The 27,954-nt window shown below is 47.2% G+C and overlaps 1 protein-coding gene across 1 annotated transcript in view; it reads right to left on the bottom strand.

Moving 5' to 3' along the window:
* Positions 1-4,099: 4,099 nt before the first annotated feature.
* Positions 4,100-27,954, bottom strand: part of FAM207A (family with sequence similarity 207, member A) — a 61,078-nt gene continuing 37,223 nt past the window's right edge. The window contains exons 3-6 of the mRNA XM_006876560.1: positions 24,066-24,134; positions 11,977-12,127; positions 7,107-7,175; positions 4,100-4,229 (exon numbers count right to left, since the gene is read on the bottom strand). Of these exons, the coding sequence (XP_006876622.1) occupies positions 4,100-4,229; positions 7,107-7,175; positions 11,977-12,127; positions 24,066-24,134 (419 nt within the window). The remainder of the gene's footprint in view (positions 4,230-7,106; positions 7,176-11,976; positions 12,128-24,065; positions 24,135-27,954) is intronic.

Genomic DNA, 27,954 nt, shown 5'->3' with positions numbered 1-27,954 from the left:
GGGCTGTCTTCCTGCTTTTCCCCCACGGGCAGCTCTGCTGGCATCCTGGAGCCCACACAATGGTGACGGTCAGCAGGGATCTGCTCAGAGCAAGTCTGGGGCGTTGAGCCATGCCAGGGCCTGAGCAGACAAGGCTGGGCAACCAGAGCCTCCGGATATTTTGACGGCGATTACCAAGGCTGCTGTGACTGCATTATCACTGCACAAGGAACATTCCAGAGCCATTTGCCTGGTGTCTGTACAACACTCAGTGTCCCAGCAGTCCAGGAATCCCACTGACTCACCATGCTTGCATCTGCCTACTGGCACTTCCAGCCTCCACAGGTCCCTCTGACACCCAGGAAACTTCACTGAATGAGTCAGTCACAGGTCCAATCAATGCTGGTAGACAGCATTGTATAGTCAGAGGCCGGTGTCCACAACTTCCCTCCCACCCTGCCACCCCCGGCCCACCAGCCAGTGATGTCTAGCCCTCAACTGGTCTCAAGGCTTTGTTACCACAACTTGAATCTGGGGCTTGGGCAGTGGGCCCTGAGGGCTGGTCCACACCAGCCTCCTCCTTAATACTCCTGAATGTACCCAGCTTCACCACCCACTTCAACCCAGGCCTGGTTTGATGGTCTGATAGAGGAATGGGAATGGAAGCCAGTTTACGGAGCCAGAACTGAGGGTGGGGTGGTGCTGGGGGTAGTGCCTCTAAGGGTGGTCTGCATCTTCCCCTAGATACTGAGTTAGGTGCCAGGGAAGTATAGCTACAGTCCTAAGGGGCCAAGTGAAGGCAAGACCGGGCAGTGTTCTATGTGTGCCTCAGACCTTACCCACTCATCCATGTAATAATGTGCCACTGAGTATGGTCACCAGGTGTCCAGCAAAACAGAAGACAAAAGTGGGAGTGTCCTTTCTTCCTGGAGAAAGGTGAATCACCTATGCACACGAAGACGCTCCCAAGCTGGAGGGCAAGAGCAAGGCGGAAACTGTGGGACAGTGCAAGGGGTCTCACCTTTAAGCTGGGCAGCCAAAACCCTTATAGAGCCATGACACTGAGCATATCTCAGGAAGGAAGTATGTCATGATGAGTCAGTCCACCCAGAACTCCAGCCCCCAGGTCCAGTTCTGAGTTGTGAGCCAATCTCTCCTCAGTATCCTGAGCATCCCCTCCACACCCCCAGACAAAGGCACTCAACTCTGTCTGCGAATGTTAACACACCTGGGAACTTTTCAGAATCCTGAAGAGCAGACCACACCCTCTAGACTAGCTCCCTGATTTGCTGGTGGGCCCAGGAACCAGGATTAGAGCTCCCCAGGTGGTCCCACCATCTGCCATCCTAGTGAGCCCCAGCATCATCCACTAAGACCCAGCCTATGGCGAGGCCATGTGCAGAGTTGGTGCCTACTCTGGACCCTTGCCTCACCCTCACTCTGACAGTGTCGTGTTCGTGTCCCTGACACGCCGCAGTAATGTACTACAGAAGGTAGAGCAGATGCACCCATCACCCTGCACCTCCAGAGTGAATATTCAAGTTGCCTGGTGAGGAGTGCCTCATGCCAGCCAAGGCTGCCACTCTGCAAAGGGTGAACTGGGGTTGGAGGAGCTGCAGCATGGGCAGGATGGGTGCAAATGACTCCCAGATCAGAGCCCAGAGGGTTTGAAGGCCTTTAGTTGGGACTACGGAAGGAAAGCGGGCTTGGGGAAAGGTAGGGTTAGCTGCTGCTGCACTGTGGATGAAGGGATTTCAGAAGTTTAGCCAGTGCTGAGAGGTGATAAAGGAGTCTGGTGGTGCTGTAGGTTAAGCTGCTAACTGTAAGGTTCAAATCCATCAGCCAGGAGAAAAGAGGCTGTCTATTCCTGAAATCTCAGAAACCCTAAGGTACAGTTCTATCCTGTTCTATTGGGTCCCCAACTCAATGCAGTGACTGCATTTGGTTTGTCCGGGTTCTCAGCACTCTGCACAGCCTGAAGGTGGAGAGGCATCCTGCTCAGGGACAGAGGAAGTCTGGGGCCTGGAACCACTAGAGGAGGGGGTCAGGGAGCCCTGTGCCTCTACCCTAGATATTTCCATGTTGGTCCCTCCTTCTCTCTCTGCTCCTTCGGCCTACAGGCTGACCGTCCCTGGCTGGATGCTGCTCAGTGCCAAGGATGTGTCAGGAGAAAGCCTGAAAGTCATGTGCCTAGCGGGTGCCAGGGAAATACAGGCTGAGAACTCCACCCTGCTACCATGGGCCCAAGGTGCATCAGGCCGAAGATTCCTGCCTCTGCAGAAGGCCACTGTCCTGCATAGACCCGACCTCCTCATGGGTGCCCTGAAAGGCTTGTATCTATTTACCTTCGGATCAGAAAAAGGAACTGTGAGCTTCAGGGTTTAAAGAACATGGATACCAGTCAACTGTGTGAGTCACTTCTTTATTACTGAGAGTCAAAATCAACTCGACAGCAACTAAACACCACCCATGTTCATTCTGACACTGGAAACTCATGTGTGCACTGGTCCTGGGACAGCCAGGTTCTGAGCTACAGGTAGTGCCCTGGACCATGTCCCCACATAGAGGACACATGGGTTTGCTCATTTGGGGCAGCATAGGAGTCTGGCTGACATGGGCACTCGGTGATGTCATGAAGAATGAATGCACTCACTCAAGGACCCACTTCCACAGCGACACCATGGCCCCTGGTCACTGCCACTGCACAGCAGCAGCCAGCTGCTGGACGCCAACTCTGAGGCTTTATTCTTTGAAGGGTGCAGGGGGGTTCCTCATATGCAGTGGCTCGTCTGGCAACATACTGGGTCAGTCCAACATAGCCCCTGACCTTCTTTCTCAAGTCACTCCATGCCCTCTTCCTGGTCTGCCACCATCTGCTCTCCTGAGTCAGATCCCCAGGTGAGGCTCTGGTCTAGGCAGGAGTCAGAGGGCTGGGTGGAGGTGCCATTCCTGCAGCCCAGGGCAGGGAGAGGGTGAGAATGCGGGGGCAGGGAGTGAACATGAGGGCACGGCAGCCTCATCAGACCAGAGTCCTCTGACAGGAAGCTGCATGGGCTTTCTCTAGAAACTGCACAAATACATATTCACTGTGAAAAACTGAGAGCCCACCCCACAGCCCCGCTGCCCAGGCATCCTTCCATACTGTTTTTTCAAAACGATTGTCTGTGACAGATTCTGCTTCATTTCTCTTCATCAAATAGGACCCCTCTGCTCATGACTGTGTGTTGACATCATCTGGGGGTGCCTACTGAATGTGCCACCCACCTCTTACTGAGGGACCCGGGCTCTGGGACCCACTGTGTCAGATGCTATCTTGAGACATCCACCGGATCTGCCAGCACTGTCTGTTCTGGTCCAGGAAAGTAGTCGGGGTGGGGCCATGCTCTGACTCTGCATTCCCACCTGTACCTGTGACCCGCATCTACAGGGGGCACTTGAGGGCAAGGGGAGGGGAGGGCAGAGCTAACCCACCTACCTCAAGACACCTGGCAGTCCAGACACAGCCAGCACTATTAACACAGATGAAAACTCACAAAAGGTGGGGTGCGGGTGCTCATCCCTGGCATCATCGCAGCCATCTGTTTAGGATCCCCCACAGGCCACAGCTGGTGCTGTGGGGAGCCCTGGCACCCCCCCAGTAGGATGGAGCCAGAGAGGCTGTGCACAGCACACACACACTCTCTGTGGCCAAGATTCAGTGTGATGCTAGGGCACAGCTGGGGGGGACCTGGCCGACCTCAGGTCTGGGACATCCAGCCTCCTGTCCATTAGTCGATATCTGTAGCCCTGAGTCTCCAGGACTTAACAGCAAACAGGGGCCCGCTCACTGCCATCATGGTAGCAAGAGGTAGCACATGTTGGCAGAGGCATCATCTGCCAGCGGTGGACTGGGCACTGTTCCAGGGGAGGAACGGAAAGCAGCCCTGGGAAGTGCAGGAAGGAGCCATCCACTGCCCAGGCCAGAAGTACTTTATTCTCCATCCCTCACACCCACTGTTGTCCTCCCTAACACCCCAGCAAGAGAACAAGAGCAGGGAGGGTGCCCCAGCTGCAGGAGCTGGCCGAGTGCCTGGCCCTCACTGGGCTCTGTGAAGCACTGTGTCCGAGGGGGTCCAGGCCATCAGAGCTGGCTGCTGCTGCTGGCTTCCAGTTGCATCTGTTGGGCCAGCCGCTGCCCGATGGCCTGCAGGGGGCTGGCTTGGTAGGCTGGGCTGGCCAGCAGTGCCTGGAACCGGGCCCTTTCTTCCTCACTGAAAGACCAAGACCCAAAGATTACCCCCACAGTAACTCAGGACCCCAGGCCCTTCGGCAGAGTCCGGGAACTGAGCATGACAGTCCTGAGACCCAGATCTGCTCACCTTCCTGGAGTGAAGGGTGAGGGGGCATTCTTGGTTCAGAAGGAGAGCCTTAGGACCACCAAAGGGCAGAGCAGACCACGCTGGTCCAGGGGGCTTATCTCAGGACTATACTGGGCAGGGCAGGGGCTTGGAAAGGACAATGGCCTCAAATGGGGACAGGGACAGAGAGAAACAGGAGGTGAGAAGGAAGGCAGATGAGGCTGTGAGACCCGGCTGTTTCTGTGATGGCTTCCAGGGGATGTGAATTCCAGCTTTGCTAGACTGAGTGAGGCTGAACCCCAGCAACCCTGACTCCCTTGGGGTTTATGGGAATCTGGGCTCACACTGTAGGATCCACTGGACAGGAACCCTCTGGAGCCACATGGCCTAGAAAAGATATGTACAGGAGACACAGCCACACTGGAAGGGCAGACACAGGAGGGCTTAGCTTCCACAAGTACAGAAATTTTATCCCTCATTCCCAAACCTGACTCTGCTTGCATAGAACTCATGCTAACCCCTCTGACTCAAGGCAAGCTGGGCTTTTCCACTCCACTTTAAGCCCATGTCATGCCCAGACTGGCCTTGGCCAAGTGGCCAGCTCCTATTGCCCTCATCAGCGGAGAGGACAGGACTGGGGGCTCATCTGCTCTGGCTGAGGCTAGCAGCCCTGATGACGAGGCAGAGCGCACCCAGTCTCTGGAGCATGGTGAGATTAGTGCAGAACGCTACCTTCTCTGTGCTCTTGGGGAGGTGGGTGCTAAGCTCTACTGAGGACCTGGTTCACTCAGACCCCTAAATCCCTGCCATGGACTGCTAGGTACCAGGGGTATGAACAAGGTTTCAAAACAGAGGAGGAAATACACAGCTTCTTGTTTCTCCTGTCAGAAGCTGCTCAAGAGCAACAAGAAACCAAAATCTGTATCTGATGAAGCAGGAGACACAGGAATCCTTAACTGCTACCAAATGTAGTGTCAGTCACTAGGGACACAGAAGAGGGCGGTCTATGGTGCAGACCACAGAGAAAGCTGCCAGTAAACAGCACAGCAAGAGACAGACCTACGAGAGAAAGTGCACTGTGCCCTAAGGACCAGGCTGGGGACCAAGGAGAGGTGGGGCAGGGGGTGGCAAAGAGAGGACTTGCAGAGGTATGCTCTGGATGCTAAAGGCATCTATGCATGACAGGGAGGCCAAAGGTTTTACTCACACAACCCTGGGCCACTCAGAGCATTGATACCTCGGCTCTTTCTACACACAAATGTCCTTCTAATGGCTGGTGGAGGGGAAACTCACTTCATTCATAAAGAAACAAGCATAAAATCTTTATCAAGATACCAAAAACTCAGTCCAAAAAGTACACAGAGTAAGAATGAATGACAGATATAGAAGACAAAACACCTAAATAACTGGTGTCTCCAAATAAGAAGCAAAATAATAGTGTAGAAGGAATACTTGAAGATATAAATTCAGTAAAAATTTTCAAATACAGTAATAAAGATTTGAGTCTATAAATTGCAAGGCTACAATGGGCCCCAGTAAAAATTGACTATGAGCTGTTGTTAAGTGCCTTCAAGTCAGTTCTGACTTTTTAACAATCCAGTGTAGGGTTTCTGAGGTGCAGCTGGTGGTTTTGAACTGCCGACCTTGCAGTTTATCAGCAAGTGCTTATCCTACAATGCCATACTAGGACTCCAAAATTGATATTGTTGTTGTTGTTATGTGCCGTGGAGTCGGTTCCGACTCATAGTGACCCTGCACAGGGTGTAAATCTTCACGGGAGCAGAAAGCCTCATCTTTCTCCCATGGAACAGCTGGTAGTTTAGAACTGCTGACCCTGAGGTTAGCAGCCCGATTTGTAACCATTATGCTACCAGAGCTTAAGAATACAATATCCTTGCAGAGTTACCTGAATGGCAAAGAAAAAAAGATCCTCTAGACAGCACCAAAAAGATGAGCTATCTCACAGGGGCCTAAAACTCAAGATTACTCAGATTCCTCCAGACTCTCTGCAACAAAAACTGACACCCAGCTTAAGAAAGAACCTATTAAAGTGTGACCTAGGCAGAGAGCAGGACCCTACCCAGAGAAGCAGTGATGCCTGAAATAGAGCCAGAGATGATGACGTTGAGCGATGGAGCAGCTGGAGACTTTAGATCCAGAGAGGGAGAGCAACTGTGTGCTGAAGACCTGGGGGGCACGGGGGAAGGATTGCATGGAGGGGACTGTAACCATGGCAATGAGACGATATATGATAGAATGAATGTAAAACCAATGTTCTCCCATGTAAACTATCACATAATTCACAATAAAACATTAAAAAAATAATAAAAAAATAAAGTGTGACCCAGGAATTTTGTATCCAAGATGATATTTGGGTACAAATCTCCACAAACAAATGTTTTGAACATGTTAAGCTCCTATGGGCCTTCCAGCAGGAAAGAGAGGGAGAGTCCTAGCCAGGTCTAGGACTGCTGATGAGGACTGGCCCTGCCTACTGGTCCAGCTCACAGAACCCAGTATTCACACACCTCCTGTCCACAACAGCCTGGGTCACAACCAACCAGGGTGGAGTAGAAGGACAGAGAAGGAGCATTTTCTCTGAGGGAGGTGCGACAATCCCCTGGAAGCCTTCTGTTCAGCAGCTGGCCAGACACTGGGGGCTGCCAGTGGGCCACCTGGAATCAGATTTGCAAGCCAAGCGGAAAATCCAATGTGCAGTTGAGAGTGAGCGGGCACCCCTTAATGAGGCCTGGGGAGAGAGGCATGGGGCCCAGCCAGGTTCATACTCACAGGAGCTGAAGCCTCTGTGTGGCGCTCATCCGGCTGAGCTCAGTGGGTCTGGGCTTGCTGGTCGCCCTGCTGTGAACAGAGAGAAGGACAGTCAGTCAGGCAAGTGTTCCATCTGAACACTACCCCCGAGACGCCAGCTCCTCCTCTCAGAGCTGAGGCTGAAGCCATCTTGAGGCTTGTCATGACTGGGACCAGATGAATCAGACAACTTTAAGTCGTCTGACCTGGTGTGCCAGGTAAAGTCACTTCACAGTGGATTAGTGGAGGCCCACAGTATCTAGAATGCATCTCAAACTCTTGCTGCTCCCTGGGAATAAGCAGACCCAAATACACACACCACACAGGGAATGCTTCCATTCCACCCAACTTTAGTGACCGAATTGCTTGTCCTATAGGGGTTCCATGTGGGCCCTGTGTTCCCTGTTCCTCCTTTGAGACAAGGAGACTAGAAGTCAAGGTAAAAACTGATGACGAATGGCAGACTTTTAACAGCAAAAAGCGAAACTGTCAGCCCAAGAGCATAAGTAGATGCCACCTGGGAGGAGACATGGCCATTAGGAGGGAGGGAAGGGCAAGAGAATCTGCTCAGAGCTCCTCAAACCAATGCCTAAATTTAGCCTCCAGACCTGGTAATTTATTCATGTTACTTTTTGAAATATGAATGTAAGAAATGTCATGTGCACCCAAAATAACCACACAGCCCCACTTTTCTTTAGCCCTCATTCCCAGTCTTTATCTGGGGAAGGGCTCACTTGAGTTCCTGACTCCTTCTGTGCCCTTTCTAGGTCAACCCGATCCCCGTATCTCACAACCCTCTGCTCACTTGAGCTCAGGACTCTCATTCCGGAGTTCTCATCAGGGGCAGAAAGTCATCTCGTGTAGGGCCATTCACACCAATGCTGACCTTTAACAAATATCAAATGTACAGATGATCTCTACCAGTCGTGATCTGGAGCAGAGTTGGAGGGGATGGAGTGGGGACCTCCATGGTCCCAGTCTGTGAACTGGTCCATCAGAACTCATCATGCAGGGTGGTTTGGGGAGGCACTGAGCCTGGAGCCCCCACAGAACTTTCTTCCCCTCCAGGGGAGCCTGAACCTTTCCTAGGCAGAGGCGGTAGCAGCGTGTCTCATCCACTGAGGTTCCTGTGGCAGAAGTCAGTGGAAGGCAATGAGAGCAGCTTCTCCAGGAGTGGTCACACTCCAGTTCTCAGGACTGAGGGTCTCACACTGTGGGTAGGCACGGCACTCTCAGTCTTGGGATCTCATCCTAGTCAGGCAGTGGGGCAGAGGCCCACAGTCCCTGGGCAGACCCCTCGTCATGTACCTCAGAGGAGCTCGTGCTCTCTAGCAGCTGTTTCTGACCTTGTGCTTAATTTCTGGAGCCCCCCTGTCCCTGGGTTGAGCACCCATACAAGTACCATCCATGAGCTCTCCCCTTTTTCTTAGGACTATACTTGTCAGGAAAGTACAGGTCAGTTTTCAAACCCACCACCCCGGGTGCCAGTAGGACTGCACATAGGAGTCTTCTTGAGGACAGTGGGATCAGGGTCTGTCACCCCAGAAAGAAAACTTTGCATTCTGCCAGTGACCGCCTCACCCCCAGTCTGAGGCCAGGTGACGGTTCTGGCGCTGCTTGCCAGGTGATAAGAGCATAGGGGCAGGTGAAGGCCTTAATCTGACTCCATCATAAAGAAGCTTTTGCAAAAGTGCAGTCAAATTATGGAAATGAGGCTAAAGGAACTGCACATAAGCACTGTGTTCTTGTTGCTAAAGTCACACATCCTATGGGGCACAAGTTAACAGTTCCGATTCTGGACCACTATAACGATTTAGTCTTGGGAACATGATCTAGGATCCCTATGAATCAAAATCCACTCAGTAGAAGTGGGTTTGCCTAGCAGCCTATCACGTGTATAATAGTATTATGACGCCTGAAATAATGGGGAGAATCACCACATGTGTCACAGACACATGAAGTGAGCACATGGCTGCTGGACGAGTCAGTTCTGGTTCATCGAGTTTCCAAGGAGCAGCTGGTGAGTTTGAACTGCTGACCTTGTGGTTAGCAGTCCAGTACTGACCCTACAGCGCCAGACCAAGAGTCCTCACAGTATGGGAGCCAGAGTTCACAATAATGACGAGTCTTCTGAAGGGATGTGAGGAAAATGGCACTTCACCTCTGTGATCTTCTTCTCCAAACTTCCTCACTTCAGTCTAATCATGATAAAAACCTCACACAAATTCCCAGTTGAGAGGAATCCTACAAAGTTCCTGACCAGCACACCTCAAAAAGGTCAAGGCCATCCAAAACAAGGAACCGTCTAAGAAACTGCCACAATCAAGTAGAGTCTCTGCATACATGACTAAATGCCATGAGGTCACAGAATTGAGAAGATAATCAGTGAAAAACTGAGGCTGGTGTTGTTAGGTGCCTCTGAGTAGATTCAGACTCATAGTGAGCCAAATAGCATTTCCTAAGCTATGAATCTTTACTTGAGCAGAAAGCCCCATCTTTCCCCTGCAGAGAGGCTGGAAGGTTGGAACGGCTGACCTGTGACTAGCAGTCCTGTGCTTACCCCACAGTGCCAGAAGTGCTACTTTGAAAAACTGAAGAAATGGGAATAATATAGCACAGGGTTCAGTGAATTGCTACTTTAAGCTTCTTTACATATCAATCTTGGTTCACTCCTGTGCCACCACTGGGTGAAGGGCGTAGAGGAACTCTCTGCATGATGTTGGCAATTTTGCTGTAAATATTAAACTACTATAAAATAAAAAGTTTCTTAGACCAAGCAAATCAATCACCTAGTAGCTTCCCCAGCACTGAGGAGCATGCAAGGGGAGACCGGTGGTCCCAGGGCATCTTGGGGAGTTCTTGGTGACTCACCACACCCAGAACTAGAGTTCGAGACCAGATTGGGGCTACCCCTAGCCTGACCTGAGACAGTGTGAGCAACCACGGACCAGAGTCCCAGCATTCATGCACATTCCAGCCTCGGTGCTCGCTGACCGAGGTGTTTATGCAGCTCTATCCCATGGGAGCCAGAAGACAGTTTTCAGATGAGAAAACTGAAAACCACATTTGTGCACTTGACCAGGGTCACATTTTTGTTTGAGGACCCGGAATGGAATTTGCATCTCAAGCTCGAGTTCAGCTGTCAATCTCGACGCAGTGTGGTCACTCTTCCTCATACAGGCCAATGTTCTGGGTGCTTCCAACAGAGAGCCTCTTTTCCGGTCTGAGGGTGGGTGGGAGTCACTCACCCTTGCAGGGCACACAGGCAGCAGACTGGGCTGACCTTGGTCCTTGGGCTTCAGCCTGGGTGTACGGCGGCGGGGAGAGGGGACGGCGCGGTGGAACAGGCAGTTACTTTCAGCCATTGAGAGGATTTCTCAAAAGGCAAAATTAGATTTGGCAACAATATATGTTCAAGAGGTCCAAATATGGATCAAAATAGAGTCCCCCACCCCCTTACCCCCAGGCTGTCTGGCATTTTCCTAGAAAGCTGAGGTCTGAGCCCATACCTGGCTGAGGCCCATCCCTCAAAGGTCAGGCCCCACGGCACTGCCCTTTATGGAGACAGACCAGTCCAGGAGAGGCTTTCTACAAAACAGAAGGCACTGGTATACGGGGTTTCTGGGTTCTGCTGCTGCTGCTCCGTGCTGTCAAGTCTGTTCTGACTCACAGCAACCGGTATAATAGGGTTTCCAAGGCTATACATCCTTATAGGAGCAGAAAGCTTCATCTTTCTTCCTAGAAGCAGCTGGTGGAATTAAACTGCTGGCCTTGCAGTTAGCAACCAGAGCACAACCCACTATGCTACTAGGGGTCCCTGGATTCAGAAGGCAAAAGTGTTGGTGTGTTGGTGCAGGTCACCAGAGCTATCACAATGTCTAAGGCCAAGCCAAGCTGTGGCTCTCATTCACCTGGTAAAGGTGACTCCCATGAGAAAGGCCCAACTCACTTTTGACTAGGGTAATAGCTTGCTCACTTGGCCCCTCCCCTCCATATCCAGTTCTCAATACAAGTAAAGGGAACATGCTGGTGTGTTCAGATCTCCCCAGGCTTGGCAGTTGGAAAAGTACAGCGACAGATGTCAACTTTTCATTCCAAGACATTTTAAGAATTAATCAGGGATAGACTCTGGGCAAAGCAGTGCGCACACCTCCATGAAAGGAAGGAAACCTGAGCACAGACCCCCCAGGAGCCCAAAGGGACAGCTGCAGACACACTGGTCACCATCCCATCCTAGTGGGGGAACATGACTGGGCCCTGTCCTCTATCCTAAGTCCATCTATTTATCAAGTCTCTAAGCTACACAGGCAGTGAAGCCCTCTGCCCACAGAGGAAGAGGAAGAGCCCCCGGGTGGAAGGTGTGTGCATGGCCAGAGAAGGGAGACAAGCTGTCTCATTGGGGAAATGCATGTGGGTCTCGGCAGAGCCAGCAGGTATCTAGGAGCACTAGGCCCAGGAAGTGTACCTAAGGTCACCAGCAGGAACCACCAGGAGCTACACGGCAGACAGCCAAGGTCCAGGGTGACTGTGCCCAATCATCAGAGGACATGGAAGGAACAGAGTCAGTCCTGCTTACCAGTGGTGGGCTGAGCACTCTCCACACATCCTGCCTAGTGCCTTATGTGACAGAGCCACCACAGGCCTCCTGACTCCTGAGAGCTAGTGGCTGCCGGGATCAGTGGAAGGAGACTGACAATCTGACTGGAACCAGCCTCCATGAGGTCGGCACAGCCAGGCCTTGGCTGTTTCCTCCCCTTCTGGGCATGGCTTGGCCACTGTAAGACCTGTGGAGGAGCAGCCAGTCTGGACCTGACTCCTGCTGAGCAAAACTGTGCTGGGGCATCATACCCACCTCCTGGGGTGCCGTGAGCCAGCGCCACTCTCTAGCTCCGCCAGCTCGGGTAGGGCCTCCATTAGCGGGCGCAGGTCCCCCACCACCACTGTGGCCCTCCGCCGCTGTGCCTCCAAGCGCTTCTTCTCAGCCAGTTTGATGGCTTCTATCTCTGGGGTGAGGGCAGAAGAGAAAGGAGTCAGAGAACAGAAACATATGACTTGCACTCACTAAGGCCCCATCAGAGGTAGGTTGTAAAGCCCAGGACAGTCACTATGCCAAGCAAGTGAGGGTAACAGTTATCCCCTCCCTGTTCTGTATGAAGCCCAACATTGGCCCTCCTTCCTCTGATGCTGGCTGCCACCATGAATCTGCTGGAATCAGGCCATCTCGCTCTCCTTTCCTGTTGCCACCTACATCCCCGCCCCTGGAAACCTGGGAGGCGGCCGGCTCCGAGTTATTTTTTCCCTTAATCACAGAGCTCGGCACGAGTTTTAATTACAGGGTTGGTCATGAGACCAGAACTATAAGTAGTGAGGATTTTTCCTTTTGAAAAGAAAGGCTGGCATAGTGGTCTGGACACGTGGGTTAGGCAGAGGGAGGCACAAAGAAATTGGAAAAAAGACAAAACGCAGAAAGCAGGGTCTTGACTTTTGTCGGCAAGTCACTTGTAGGGAGAGCCATGGTAGGAGAGAAGCCTAGATGAGGGAGTGAACCCCACACTTTGGGGATCATGTGAAGAGCAAGGTGGTGAGGCCCCAAAGCAAAGTGAGGGTCATACACGTGGGGCGATGTGAGGTTGCACCCAAGAAGGGCCTGGAGCCTGGAACTGGACTGGAGCAGAGCCTTGGGACTTAATTAGTGTTTATAAATGTATCTAGCCTTCAAAATTGCTCATAAAGTCCATATGCTCTAACACGGCCTTCATGCTCTCTGGTCTCAGACCAACCTTCCTCCTCCAGGGTAATACCAAGATGGCATGAGGCAGCATCCAAACATGGCCAGAAGGTAGCACAGGAGGCTGTAGACGGTAGCTCAGCAACACAGCAGGTCCATGTACAATGACTGAGCTGTGTGCAGTCACTGCAGGTGGGGACAGCAGCTGCACTCCTGGACTGAGGTGCAGAGACAATGAAAATGCATGGATGGCATTTGGAGAACTCACCAGAAGGGACAGACAGGACATAGGATCAGAACAGGATGGCACTGATGACCCCATGTCAGAGGCAGGATGGCAGCGACTAGAGGAGCTAACTGTGTAACAGCAAAACTCAACATAACCATCAAAGCTCCCAGGTCATGTGCTGCCTGTGTGCCAGACATCAGGAGCCCAGGCCCCTAGCCAGCTACCTGGAGCACCAAGCACTGCCAATCAAAAGGTTTGTAACAAGTGTTGAGCAGGCATGGTCCAGAAACTGATTTCCAAAAATAAACAACTGTTGTTTATTATTTTCATGTACAGGAAAGAGCACCCTACACATTTTACAAAGTCTGGTGGCCCCCTCAACAGGCTTTGTCACAAGCCCCTCTGTCCGCTCCTGGGCTCATCTGGGTTCCATGTCTCTGAGTGTGTGGGGTGGGACTGACCCACCATCCTAGCATTGGTTTGGCGGCATGCAACTCTGATTGCCCACCAGGAGGGTGGCTTGTCATGGCTAAGCCCCCAGTGCACAATGCCAAAAATAATGGCTAAGGGAGTGCTTGCCCAGCAAACTAAAAAGTAATGGTACAAAAATGAGGGAGGAGAAAGTTCCTTCTAGTTTTGGAGCAAGAGCAGATGGGGAGGATCTACAGGGCAGTGGATTCATGGCAATGCAGGCTTGGCATGGACCTGCTCCCTGGGGGTGTACTGCAGGGAGGCCCCACGGCTGCCCTGCCCTCCTAGTCTAAACTAGCTGGTGGTAGGTGCAGTCATGAACACATCCCACAGTGAAGGGGCACTGGATATACATAATAGTCAATCGTACTTTTATATATACAGCGAAACTACATTAACACTACTGACAGATATTAAAGAAAGCTTTTTCTTGAATAGAGAGGTTCCAAGTTCATGAATTTGAAGACTCCACGTTAATGTTCTTGAATCTATGGATCAATATAATCCAAATTCCTCTCACTAGCTGTGTTTGGGGGGTTTTTTTTGGTGGCTGTTGCTGTAAAGAAATTGACAAGCTAATGGTAAAAAATTTATAACATCCATATAAAAACCATACAACTATGGTTATTAAATATCAACTACACTAAAATATGGAGCTCTGGTAGTGTAGTGGTTAGGAGTTGGGCTGCTAACCTCAAGGTCAGCAGTTTGAAACTACCAGCTGTTTCATGGGAGAAAGATGAGGCCTTCTGCTCCTGTAAAGATTTACAGCCTTGGAAACCCTAAACAGGGTCACTATGAGTCAGAACTGACTCCACAGCACATCACACCACCACACTAAAATAGGAGTCTTGTGTGGCACTGGTCCAAGCTCACCAGCCTCTCCTAGGAAACCCTATACAAAGTCACTATGGGTTGGAACTGACTTAACGGCACTTAACAACAACAACGAAAACTGTAATATAATCAAGACAGTATGGTACTTGCATAAAATAAAGTACAACAAACAGAAAAGAAGCAAACTCAGAACTCAAGAGGCCATTTAATTTGATAAAAGCAAAACAATCCAGACAAGAAAGAAAATGGTTTTACAACAGATGGGGTTAGGACAAGTGAATATTAGCCACACTTGAAAAAAAAAGACCCTTAGCCAATACCTGTGGTGTGGCTGCCAATGAATCAATGTGACTGCCCCTGCTTTGTTACAGAGTAGAACAGCTCCATAGGGGTTTTGCGGGTGCCTTGGTGGCACTATAGGATAGGTAGTGGGCTGCTAACCACAAAGTCAGCAGTTCAAACCCACCAACCGTTTCTCTGGAGAAAGATGAGGTTTACTGTTCCCGTAAAGGTGTGCAGCCCTGGAAACCCTATAAAATACAGCTATGACCTTTGGTTGTTTAAATTATTATATTATATATTCCTGAGTATTTTTGTGTACATAGCCCCACCCACCCCCCAAAAAAAGAAAAACAGAGGGAATGGAAACAAATACTGTTGAATGATACACAGAGGAGATTGTGATCATTGCAATGCAACGATGGTGTAAATCCCATGGATGTTCTTCCTTGTAAACTATTACTCAGTTCACACATACAAAAGAAAGAAGGGAGACCATGTTTCTCATTTTTGAATAGAATCACTTCTAAAATGATGCCAAAGAAAAGTGATGACAGTGACTGTGTCAAAGGAGAAGGTGAGATGGGGCCAACCTCAGAAGGAGATCTACATCATGGACTCTTAAGCAGAGGGTGACAAAATCTAACCCAGGTTATATGCTTGGTTTTTGTTTTGTTTTTAAGTAGAATTGGTGACATCTCTTCCCTGAATGTTTGGTAGAACTCACCAGTGAAGCCATCTGGACCTGGACTTCTTTTGGTTGGGAGTTTTTTGATGACTCAATCAATTTCTTCTTTTGTTATGGGTCTGTTCAAGTTTTCTACATCACTCTGTGTAAGTTTAGGTAGTTCGTATTTTTCTAAAACTGTATCCATCTCTTCTAACTTTTCAAATTTGTTGGAGTACAACTCTTCAAAGTATTCTGTTTATTATCCTTTTGATTTCCTTTGGTTCTGTTGTGACATCACCCATGTGGTTTCTGATGTGTGTTGTGTCTTCTTCCTCTTTTCTTAAGTTTGCTAATGGTTTGCCAATTTTATTAATCCTTTCAAAGAACCAGCTTCTTGTTCTGTTGATTCTTTCTAGAGCTCTGGTAGCGTAGTGGTTCCGAATCGGGCTGCAAACTGCAAGGTCAGCAAATTGAAACTACCAGCTGCTCCATGGGAGAAAGATGAGACTTTCTGCTACCGTAAAGATTTACAGCCTCAGAAGCCCTGTTCAGGGTCCCTGTGGGTTGGAACTGACTCGATGGTGCTTAAAAACAACATCTCATTTATTTCTGCTCTAATCTTTATTATTTCTTTTCTTTTGGTGACTGTAGGTTCCCTCTGTTGGTCTGTTTCTAATTGTTGTAGATGCTGTGTTAATGTGTTAATTTTGGTTCTTTCTCCTTTTTGCATGTGTGCATTTATTGCAATAAATTGTCCTCTCAGCGCCGCTTTTGCCGTGTCCCAAAGATTTTGGTATGTTGTGTTTTCATTCTCATTTGTTTCTAGGAACTTTGTGAGTTCACGTTTAATTTCTTCAACTACCCAGTCACTTTTCACCAGGGTGTTAATTAGTTTCCATATATTCGACTTTATCCCAGGTTATACCTTAATGATATAATGAACCCTCGTTTACTCTTAAAAGTAACAAACATCATACAGGTTTGTATGATGTATTATATAGTCAACCTACTTATGTACCTTGTGAATTCACCATTATATGACTGTATTACCACTTCAAAAACATTTTTTTAAATGGCGTACCTATGGATACTAATGCAAAAAACAAAACAAAAGAAATTATGGCTATGAATCAGAATCAGCTTGATGACAGTGGGCTTGGCTTGGTAGCAGACTGTCAGACCTTTTCTACTGCAGTGCCTCTTGGTTAATAGTCAAGTGCAACCTATTTAAACTGTTTGGGGATCTCATACCATAAACAACATTAAATCAAGATCTAAGCTAAATTTATAAAGTTTTAGAAAAACCCCCATAGGATAATAGCTTCCTGACTTAGAATTAGATAAAGTTTTCTGCGGTGCAGTGGGTTTCTTTTTATACAGTTTTCCTGGGCCTGGGTTTGTAATTCTCCCAAAATGATTGGTTGAGTCACAGTCTAGCAATATTATCCACATAAGAGGTTAACAAATCAAAGTTATGGTCTACTTAAATGATTGGTAGGTTTCTGAAAGCCCTGCCCTAAAATTGACAAGAAGTGCCCAGTCTCACAGAGGTTTGGCCAGTCTCACAGAGGTTTTAGGGAGCTTCTTGATGGAGAGTCAGAGAACATATCCTTCACACCTGCGGTTCCTGCATGGAGAACCTCCTACACCCAAATACAAGGAGACTCACCAAAATTCGTGGAAAAATGGAATTTTCCTATGAACTTTTTGAAGCCCCCTTGTGAACAGCTGTAATGTGGATGGGTCAAGCACTGTAACACAGAAGACGAAGAGAGAAAGCTGTTGGTGGGTGGGTTGTCCAAAGAGCAGGTGGTGTCGGGGCAGCAGAGTGTAAAGACCAAATCTCAGCTGAACGTTGAGAAGAGTGATTGATAGGTGAGTCTGCCAAGTGAGGTCATTAAGTTTCCTATTTGAAAGTTTCCTAATGGATGAGCATGTATGGTGGTTTAGTGGTTTCCCGCTGAGAAATAAGTAGTCTCCTTCTGACACAGAGGATCAGTGTTAGGTCCCTTCCTAAACCGTTCTCTTTGCATATCTTTCTGTTAACAGTCTTCGTTGTTATTAATGTCGTTATTACAGTTATATTGTTTTCAAGACTTTACTGTAATTGTTCCGATGAAATATCAAACCTAATAGAGATAGAGGGCCATGGGAGGGAACGGTTTATTTTACCTTCACCTCGTAGGAGCCATTTTGGTGAAGATCCCTAGAGTCAAGAGATTCTGTTACATTTTCTTCTTGTTGTTGTTGCTAGGTGCATAGAGATGGTTTCAACTCACAGCAACAGAATTTACAACAAAACAAAACACTAACTCAGTCCTGCACTATCCTCACAATTGATGCTAGGTTTCGGCCCACTCTGTCAATCCGTCTTGTTAATGGTCTTCCTCTCTTAGGCTAACCCTCTACTTTACCAAGTATGATGTCCTTATCCAGGGACTGGTCCCTTTTGAGAACATGTCCAAAGTACATCAAAGTCTCTCCGTCCCATTCTTCTGGTAGTCTATGAGATATTCAAAGTTTTAAACAACATCAGAATTCATGGGCATCAACTCTTCTACGTCTTCCTTACTCAGCGGTCAGCTTTTGCATGCATATGAGGCAATTAAAGAAAACACCATGGCTTAGGTCATGTGATATATTTGCCCTTTAAAAGAAAAAGACTTTTTAAAATTACCTTTCTGCTCATAAAAAACCATCACTAAGAAAATAAAAAGGCAAGTCAGTCATCCTTAGCCTGGGAGATAATATTTGTAAAATAGATCCAACAAAGAACTGCTATATAAAGAATTTTGCTATAGGATAAGCACCAGACCACAAGGTCAGTTTGAACCACAAGGTCGACAGTTCAAATTCACCAGTCTCCTGGGAAGCCCTACATAGGGTCGCTATGAGTCAGAACTGACTTGAAGGCACTTAACAACAACAGATGATAATAAAAGGGTCAACAGGCTAATTTTTAAAAAAGGGGCAAAAGATAGTAACTGACACTTCACTCAAGATGATATACAAATCAGCAAAAAACTTATGAAAATGCTCTTTCATGGTCATTAAAGTAAAACCACAACAAACCTCCACTTCACAGCCACCAGACCAGCCAACGTTAAAGCGATACACCCCACATAATGGCAAAGATGTGGAGCTATTCTAAGTTGGTGGGAGTGTAGATGTTCGACCACTTCACAAAAGCGTCTGGTAATTGCTGATAAAACTAAACATACACCTGCCCTCTGACCCAGCATTCCATTCCCAAGTATTTACCCATGAGAAATGAAAACATGTCCACAAAAAGACTTGCAAAGAATGTTCATAGCCGCCTACTGTATAGTCACTAAAGTTGGGAACAACTGCCCAGGAGTCCATCAACAGAAGAATGGCTAGTGAGCAGTATGGTCACACAATTATATACTTCTCAGCAACAAAAAACACTTCTTTAAAGTGTTAAAAAGCAAAGATGTTCCTTTAAGGACTAAGATGTGCCTGACCCAAGCCATGGTATTTTCAATCACCTCATATGCATATGAGGTCTAGACAAAGAATAAGGAAAAAGGAAGAATTCATGCATGTGAATTAGGGTGTTCATGAAGAATATTAAAAGTACCATGAACTGCCAAAATAACAAACAAAATCTGGTATTTGAGCAAGTGTAAACAGAATGCTCCTTAGAATTGAGGAAGGGGAGACTTCGTCTCTCATATATTGGATGTTATCAGGAGGGACCAATCCCTGGAGGATACCATGCTAGGTAAGGTCATTAAAAAAGAGGAAGACCTCCACTGATTGGCACAGTGGCAGCAGCAATGGACTCAAACATAACAAATGCGATGGCAACGTACCAGGTGGTAGTGTTTTATTCTGTGTAAATAAGGTCGTTATGAGTCAGAACCACCTTAGCAGTATCTAATAACAACAGCAACACAAAGGCATGTATGGCTGCTGCATGTCGCATGGAGGAACCTCAAAAACATTATTCTGAACCCAAGAAACTAGGCAACAAAAAAGTATGTCCTGTAGGACTCCATTTATGTGAAGTACAGTGCAAACAGAACTATGGACAAACTAGTCAGTGATCACTAGTGTGATCTCTGGTGCAACATGCAAGGGCCAACTGGGAAGGGGCACAGGGATTCCTGGGAGATGGATGAGCTGTATTCTGAAAGGAGTTCTGATTGCAAAGGTATAGCATTTGTCAGAAATCACTGAATGGTCCACTTGAGCTTTGCATTTCATTGTTTTACATTAAAAAAAGGAGAAGACAAAAGAGCAATTCCTCTACTTGGTATTTACCCACAAGAAAAACAAGCCACAACACGAGAAGATTTATGCACACCAATGTTCATAGCAGCACTATTTACAATAGCAAAAAGATGGAGACAGCCAAAGTGCCCATCAACTGAAGAATGGATAAACAAATGGTGGTACATACATACAATGGAATATTATGCTACCTTGAAGAATAACAAGGAAGGGGCAAGCCACTGCATAACATGGATGAACCTTGAGAACATTATGTTGAGTGAAATTCATCAGTCACAAAAGGAGAAATACTGTATAGGACCACTACTATAAAAGACTAAGAAAAACACCCATACTAAAGGGGGGGTGGGAAGAATTCTTTGTTGATTGCTGGGATATTGGGGGTGGGTGAGGGGAGGGAGGGGAAGGTGGAACACAGGGCAGGGATTAGACACAGCAAAGTTTGGGTGCTGGGAGGGGGGCAATATACAAGAAGGGAGAGGGGAACGGAAGAACAAAGCAGATGGGAGACCAATTAGGCAGGTTTGAATAGGCTAAGTGGGACAGAGGTAAAGAATGATGTATGCACAACCTTGGAACAACAGGGCTCTGGGATACAGAGATTGAGACATAGTTGGAATGGGGAAAAGGGGGGAATAATGTTAAGATGCTTGGCTGTCTTTTGAATCTTGGTTTTCCTTGCATTATAATATAAAATAGACACTGGAGGGGGAGAGAAAGGAATAGTCAGAAACATCACCATAGAAAGCTTGTAAGTCCATCTTCTGCCTATAACTGATTGGAATACCTAAAATGGAGCTACAACATGCCTAGTGAAGGAGGCTTCCTGCGGAGCCTCTGCAATACATAAGACTATAGGTAGAAGCCTGAACCACATCCAGATCTCCAGAGATGGGAAATTTCCACTTAAAAGGACGAGCAGACCAGCCTGGAACGGCTAGAAGAACAGAAGATACTTCTTGAAAGAAAGACCTACAGGAAAAATACAAAACAATAGAGGCAGACGGACTGTTACTACAAGAACAAACAAGTTGCTTGCCCAAGAAACATCAAGGCAAGTGGTTGGGTCCCCTCAGTGCAAACCCCCTTCCAAGAATAAGACTCAGTGGGAATACATGCTCTGATTGGTGACCATGCTTGTCACCAATAAGGGGAAGTGAGGGAAAACAGCAATGAAGTGGCGAGCTAAGCCCTTCATGGATAGTGAAGCATGCAGCTGATAGAAAGAGAGGGCATATGCACAAGAACACCCACTACTTGCATTTAATACCCACTTGACCTGGCTTCAATGACTGGATGATCAGAGCTCAACCAGAAGAGGAAAAAAAAGAATAATCTGATACAATTTGATGAACTTGACCTACACCTACAGATGCAGTAGCTCAAAAGAGGGAACAAATCCTTACAACAAGAATCATTCCCACCCTCTCCACTCAGAGTAGACAGGGATGGGCAACTTGGACACTGGCTACCTAAAACTGGGGGGGGGGGGCTACAAAGGCAAGAAGTGACTAGCTTACAAGCTTTCAAGAGGGAACCTAGAGCCAGGGGGCCTGTAGATATTTTATAGCAAGGAAGGGAGTGATTAACTTTCCAGTATAGGAGCGGAGGTCCCTAGGACCATCAGTGGAGAAGAGCCGAGAGCGGGACCCTACCCAGAGAAGCAGTGATGCCTGAGAGGGAGGCAGAGACGATGACGCGGAATGATGGAGCAGCTGGGGACTTTAGATCCAGAGAGGGAGAGCAACTGTGTGCTGAAGACTTGTGGGGGCGGGGTAGTGTAGGGGGCAGGCTTGCGGAGTATATATACCCTTTGGTTGGTTGATACTGCATGGAGGGGATTGTAACCATGGCAATGAAACGATATAAGATAGAATGAATGTAAAACTAATATTCTCCCATGTAAACCTATCATATAATTCACAAAAACATTAAAAAAATAAAAAAGGGAAAAAAAATTTGATAGTCAATTCAGCTATTAAAAACCTTGCAAGTGTGTTTGGAACAAAGTCGCTACATGAATCTGTCTGGGACTACACATTGTATGTAATCTCAACACAGATCAGGTGTTGACAATGAAAAATGTGCTGGGTTTTAAATAGTAAAAAAAAAGGGAATATAAAATATATTTTCTGTACTGATTACATGTAGAAATAATATTGTTGCTATATTGGGTTAAATAAAATACATCATTAAAAAAAATAAAAAAGAACCATAGACAAGTATTAAACTCTAGAGCTGAATTATTTGGAGGAAAAATGCCTGCAACTCACTTAGGAAGGCATGGGAAAAATAAAATGACCTAGGTGATGGGCGGATACAGAGGAATGGATATGTTGTGAAATAAATAAGCCGTTTGAACTGCAAGGTCGGCGGTTCAAGCTCACCAGCTGCTCCTTGGAAACCCTACACAGGGTCGCTATGGGTCGGGATCAACTCGATAGCACGTAACAACAACAACTGTAAAATCTAGTTGGAGAGTACATAGGTGCTCATTCTTACATTCTTCGGACTTTTAACAGCCTTACGGCATTCATGTGGAAAAAATGAGGCAACTCACATACACTCAAAGAGAACAAGAGCAGGGAATTAGTAAAATAATTTAGAAAATAAGAGAACTGATAAATGCATCAGAAAAGACAAAATCTACTAATTCATCTATACAGAAAGGGCAGTTAAAAATAAGGAAGAAGAGGGTATATAGGATATTTACAGTGAGAAGTCTATATACAAATACAAGTCTTTGCTAAAAAAGTCATAGTTTATTAATTTTTCCAATCCACTTTACAGAGTGTGGAATCCTGGGGTGATGCTATAGGATAAGCATTGGACTGCTAACCCCAAGGATGGTGGTTCAAACCCACTAGCAGCTCCTTGGAAACCCTATCCAAGATCGCTATGAGTTAGAACTGAGTTGATGGCACTTAACACACACATAATATTACAAAGTGTACTTTGCACAGCTCTAGGCTACGAACCATTAGAAACAAAATGAATTAGCAACATCCAAACAGTGATAGAAAACATGAAATTAATAATCATGGAAGAAAGTGACACATTTCTCCAAGTTGTTATTGCTGTGGAATCAGTTCTGACTCATAGTGACCCAAGGAGCGGCTGGTGAGCTTGAACCGCTGACCTTGCAGTTCACTGCATTAACCCACAGCGCCATACCAGGACTTCTTTCTTCGAGTTACCTCTGAAAAATACACATTTTTCTTTAAACGCATCAAGATCATTTTACCCATGTGAAGAAAATAAAAACAACAGTAACAGTAAGAAAAAACAAAAACTAAACGACAATCTTTATGAGAAAACCTTTCAGAAAATGAGTAAATATTCAGCAAGATATTACAAATAATCCAACAGGGTCACATAAAGTCTATTCTAGAATAAAAGGAAGAAGGATTAAAAAAAAAAAAAGGAAGAAGGCTTTTCAGGCAATTCTTCCTGTTAGCAAGTACATGGAAAACAAAACAAAGAAAAACCAGTGATTGTTGAAAAGATGACCAGAGCTGGTGTAAATTTTAGTACATCACCATTTTTCACAGGACAGCACGATACTTAAGAAGAGAGACCCTACACGACACTGAACACTGACGCACAACAGGGTTCTCCACTAGTGTCTGAACCAGCAGAGGAGTGGCTCTCACACACTTTTAGGTCTCATTACACTTTCACAATCTTAAACTATTATTGAGGATCCCAAGAACTTTTATTTTGGTGGATTATACCAATTGGTTGTGACCATAGTCAAAATTAAAGCAGAAACATTAAAATGGTTCTTTTAAAGTAACAATGACAAACCTTTTCCACACTAACATAAACAGCACATTGTGAAAAATAGTTACATAGGGAACTTAAAAAAAAACCCATTATCTTTTCATTCAATTTTCCCACAAACTCCATGTCTTTTGTAATTTCTAAAATACTCAGTGAGAAAAGTGGCATTCAATCTGCTGTGAGATGTTTGCAGGAAACATAAGAAGGAAAACCAACCTCACAGAGATACGTAAATTAAACCCAAATTTTTAAAATTTGGGTCAATTCTGATTTTGCTTCCTGAACCATGATTGAACCAAAAGAACTGGTGCAAGAGCCTGTTTTTATGCCATAAAATACTCAAAACAAGAGCATACTACATTTAAAGTTGAAATTCATTATGGTAACCAAAAAACAAAATGGTTTTTCAAACAAGGAGCCGAGTTGAGCAGCTTCTGGAGGTCTTCTTTAAGGAAGTCAGGGCTTTGAAGATTTCAGCATCACTGACTCCTGGGCCCATCTGTTTACCACATTCAAAGAGTGCTGAGGCATTCCCAGATGGTCCTCAGCTACCACCACCAGTAGCCTCTAAAGGGTTCTACATCTACCCCAGTATCTGTTCCCCTGAGGGCTCCTGACCAGCGTGCCACCCCTGAGTTGTGGACAAGGCCAATGTCAACTGTCACCCAAGACAAGGTCATGACTCACTCTGCAGCCACCTCTCCCGTCTCAGCTTCAGTTTTTCCTTCTTGGGCAAAAGAGCCTTTGCCTCTGCATCTGCGGACAGAAAAGACATGAGGTTAGGTGAGGCATTCCCAGCACAAGGGTCCAGGCAGACCAAGAGGATGTGCACAGCCTCACACTGCAGGAACAAGCCGCACCACAGCATCAGCTCCAGCAGCACAGGGCTAAGGGGACTAACAGACAGGGTCCACAACCAGGCCCCAAGCAGGGCACGCTCACACGGGCAGACAAGCTAGTATGTGCTGGTATAGACACATCATTGTGTCCTGTCCAAAGTGACCAAGAGGTAGCCAATAGCTGGACAAACACAGGTCAATGCCTCATGGTATCCTCAGTGTTCTCTGTCACTGTGAGCCCCCTCTCCCAGTCCTGCCTTCCCTAAGGACAAGTGGGCAGGCCAGGCCAGCTGCCCTCAGGTGATGCAGTACTGTCCCCCCATGAGCCCTGCACAGCAGACAGCAGACTCAGGTCAGTGGTGGATAGGTGGCAAAGTAACCTTTGTCTATAATTCTATCATTTACAATCGAAATCAGGAAAGATTATCCTCGCCCCTTTGGGGCAAGTGGCCAGTTTACTAGCTAAGAGTTGCAGCGTGGCTGAGTACGCAGTGTCTCCTGGTCTCACTGAGTCCTCGGGGGATGGAGATGCAGCTCCAGGCAGCTGCAGCCTCGGGACAAAAGTCTTGCTTAAGAGAGACAGCCAGGCCCCCACTGTCAATTCCATCACCAGCCCAGGATGCAACATCAGGGTCATGGATGGGAGGCCATGGTCTCAATGAACATAAAGCCTGGCAGTGGAGGTTGTTGGGTGGGAGGGCTAGTCTCAGAGGTCTCTCCCCTGCCTCTCCTGACACCCCCAACACCTCGCCATTTGCTCTAAAAACAGCCAGCAGTCTTCTGTGTATCACTTGATGTTCCAGAGACACTGCAGTGGAAGCACAGGATGTGTTCTGCTCAGAACACATTTAACAAAAGAAGTGCTTCTCCTATTTTTCTTCGCGCCAATTTTCCTGGCTAATAAAACAGACCCATGCTGTCTAAAGACAATGGCACTTCAGAATAAACCCCTCTTTAAGACTGAAACCCAAAGGGAACACATGAGCAGGCATGTAAACTTGCTGGTGACCACACTGGTCTACTGGTGAGTTGAAGAAGGGGAAAGGCAGCAATTAAGAAATGGGCTGAGTTCAACCACATCCCATAGACTCCCGTTGACCTGGAGATGAGAGAGAGAAGAGGAAGGGCTGGTTGGTTCAAAGTGTGGTGAAACCTTGGGACACCTGAGCCCATGGACAAGGACATAGCCACAGAGGGCTAGAGCTGAGAGTGAAGCATCCAGCTGATATGAAGTGAGGGGAGACGCACAAGAACACCCAAACTTGCAGATAGTATCCATTTGACATAGCCTCGATGGCTTGATAATCAGAACTCGACTAGTGGTGGTGATACGCTGTGGAGTCGGTTCCAACTCATAGCGACCCTGTACAGGGGTTCCGAGGCTGTAAATCTTTACAGGAGCAGAAAGCCTCATCTTTCTCTCATGGAACAGCTGGTTGTTTCAAACTGCTGACCTTAAGGTTCACAGCCCGATTAGAGAAAAAAAAAAAAAAAAATTGATAAAGGAAACGAGGGTAAATAGCTGTAATTTGATGAACTTGACCTATACTCATGGAGGTAGTAGCTCAAAATTAACAACAGAGAGGGAAGGAGTCTTTACATTAAGTATCAATGCTATCCCCTCTATATACAGGGTATATAGGGACGGGCAACTTAGACATCGGTTACCTAAAATGAGGGGGTGATAAAGGCTTGAAGTGACTGGTTTACAAGGTTTCTAGAGGGAGTTTAGTTTAAGAGTGTGTGGGGGAAGACAGAGTCCTCTTGTCTAGATGGGTCTGGTAAAAAGAGATGGGGATAAGATTCTTATGATTCAACAGTGAGTAATTGTTACTGTGACTAATTGCGACTGGCACAATTGTAAAGGTAGAAGTTCTGTAATAAAAACAGGGGGAGCAGTTAGTCTTACAGTCCAGAAACAGAGGACCCTAGGGCCATCAAGCACAAGCGAATGTGGGGACCTTCTTGAGAGAAGTAGCGACACCAGAGATGGCAGCAGAGATGGGAACAGCTGAAGACTCTAGATTCATGGAAAGAGAGGGACTGAGAGCTGGCGGCCAGGAGGCAGATTTGCAGAATGTGTCCTTTGGTGGTATAAATTATTATATATGCCTGAGTGTTTTAAAAAGAAAAAGAAAATAAAAGAGCTAAAATGAATAGACAAAAATACTGTTAACTGACAGTACATTGAAATGAAACAATGTGTATGATTTGTTGAATGTAGAACTGATGATCTGCCCTGTAAACTTTCACTCAATCCACAATAAAAACTTTAAAATAAATAAATACAGACAGACAGACAAATGGCAGCAACCAGAGAAAGTACTAATCCTATTAAGCCATTTGTGACCTTTCACTTCAGGAATTGGTATAAAATCTCCTAGACCTGGACCCCAATGGAGTGTCATCTCTCCCCAGGAGTCAAGGGTCCCACACACAGGTGTCTGTTCCAGCACTTGTAGAGTGCTGAGCTGGCACACCTGAAAGCCCCCCACCAGCTCTGCATGTCATGGGCCGAGTGCGAAGAAAAGGGACTGCATGGCAAAGTATGGGGTGTTGGTGGGTGTCAGGGGCCATGTTGCTTAGCTGTCTAGAGGGCAGAACTGGCAATGACACCACCAACGAACCCCTCCAGTGCAGCACCTGCCCAACAAACCAAACCTCCTAGCATACCATCTGTCCAGTGCACCCCCACAATGCATACCACCTGCCTAATACATTCCCAACACACCCCTCAGTGCAGTGCCCACCCAATGCATCCAGCATAACCCTCCAGCATACTACCTGCCCAATGTACCCCAACACACTTCAGTGCAACCAGTGTACCTGGTTACCAGGGGAAGGTGTCAGAAGGAGCCTATAATTGGTATCTGTCCCTTCAGGTTCTGAGTAGTAGAGACGGGGGTATTAAGCAGAGCCCATCTGTAGAATGAACTCTTGGTGTGGCACTGCAAGATCAGCACTGGACTGTGAACCACAAGGTTGGTGGTTCAGCCACTCCTCAGAAACCCTATACAGGGTCACTATGAGTTGGAACCGACTTGATGGCACTCAACAACAACAATGATCTGGAGAACAAGCTCCCCAGTTCTGGACCCCGAACCCAGACAGACTTCCTGTCTGCCCAGGAAGCTTTAGCTTGTGGCCTAACCCAGGAAAGGTAGATGGAGGAATGCCAAGCTATAGCTGCAGGGGTCTTCAACCCATGTCAGGAAAAAACAGTCCCATTGGTCTCCAGCGTCCCTCCAGAGGACAAGGAGTGGCAGAACTTTGTGTCTACCCAGGTTCCAGGACTGTTTCTCTTCACTGTTTTATAAGGAGCAGGAAGGCCAGTAGGCCACCCTGGAGGTCCTCCTGTCCAGCCCCGAGGAAAGGAAAGAGGTGTGGGGATTGGTGCTGCAGGTCCTTCAGACCCAGAGCAGCCATGTCATCACCCCAAGTTGCCGTCCTCTGTGCTGTCCCACCTCAAACCTGTGCTAGCCAGCCTTCATGCTCTAGAGCACTGGCCAGCCCGGGGCCAGTCCAAACCCTTACCTGCCATGTGGCCAGCACGCTCCCAGGAGGACACAGCTTTGGAACTCTGATTCTAGGTCAGCAGGAGACCAAAGCTGCCTGGACTTTGGTTGTCTCATTTGCAAAAAGGGTCTGAAACAAAGGGTCTGAGAGCTAAATAAACAGAAACCCAAAGCTCATTTAGAAGTGAGGGGAATAAGTTCAGTAAAGGCCACTGCCTCTCA

This window comes from Chrysochloris asiatica, unplaced genomic scaffold (assembly GCF_000296735.1).
Source record: "Chrysochloris asiatica unplaced genomic scaffold, ChrAsi1.0 scaffold00391, whole genome shotgun sequence".
NCBI lineage: Eukaryota > Metazoa > Chordata > Mammalia > Afrosoricida > Chrysochloridae > Chrysochloris > Chrysochloris asiatica.
Note: the sequence above shows the minus strand (reverse complement) of the source record. Positions and strands in the feature narration are given on the sequence as shown.